General features: G+C 60.6%; 1 protein-coding gene across 1 annotated transcript in view; it reads left to right on the forward strand.

The window, feature by feature from the left end:
• Positions 1-424: 424 nt before the first annotated feature.
• GINS2 (GINS complex subunit 2 (Psf2 homolog)) overlaps positions 425-680 on the forward strand; it is an 8,159-nt gene continuing 7,903 nt past the window's right edge. The window contains exon 1 of the mRNA XM_005862538.2: positions 425-574. Within this exon, the coding sequence (XP_005862600.1) occupies positions 485-574 (90 nt within the window). The 5' untranslated portion in view covers positions 425-484. The remainder of the gene's footprint in view (positions 575-680) is intronic.

Genomic DNA, 680 nt, shown 5'->3' on the forward strand with positions numbered 1-680 from the left:
AAAAGGTAGAAACATTAATACATATATCTTTCTGTTTAATTGCTATTAAAATTTAAAAAAAATTAATTTCCAGGGGACGCTGAGTAATATATTTTCTGGAAAGGGGGCGGTAGGCCAAATAAGTTTGGGAACCACTGTGCTAGACGCTGAAAGGCAGGCAAGCACGTACCAGGTGGGAGTAGGGTCTGGGACCAGGAGAGGGCGTGGCCGCCCTACGGGAGTAGGCGTGGCCATGCCTGTGAGCGAGGGGGCGGGGCCGGAGCCGGGACACGAGAGGGGCGGGATGAGCGCTTAGCCTCGTTCAAGCTCGCCAATCCACGGGCTCGTAGCAGCCGCGTTCTCCGCCTCCCGCCGCCCGCGGAGAGCGCCGAGTTGCTATTGGTCAGCTACGGCTTCTTCCGGCCGGAGGGCGGGCTCCGCGCAGTGGCGGGAAAGCGGCGCCCCGGCACTTCAGGGACGCTGAAGGGTGGCGGCTTGCTCCGCTATGGACGCGGCCGAGGTGGAGTTTCTGGCGGAGAAGGAGCTGGTGACCATTATCCCGAACTTCAGTCTGGACAAGATCTACCTCATCGGGGTAAGGGTGCGCCGGGCATTTGCCTCAGGAACTGGCGTCTGCGGACGGCGACTCGCCCTGCTCTGCTCCCACGTCTCGGGTGGGAAGCCAGGCGGCGGACTCGGTG

This window comes from Myotis brandtii, unplaced genomic scaffold (assembly GCF_000412655.1).
Source record: "Myotis brandtii unplaced genomic scaffold, ASM41265v1 scaffold165, whole genome shotgun sequence".
Taxonomy (NCBI): Eukaryota; Metazoa; Chordata; class Mammalia; order Chiroptera; family Vespertilionidae; genus Myotis; species Myotis brandtii.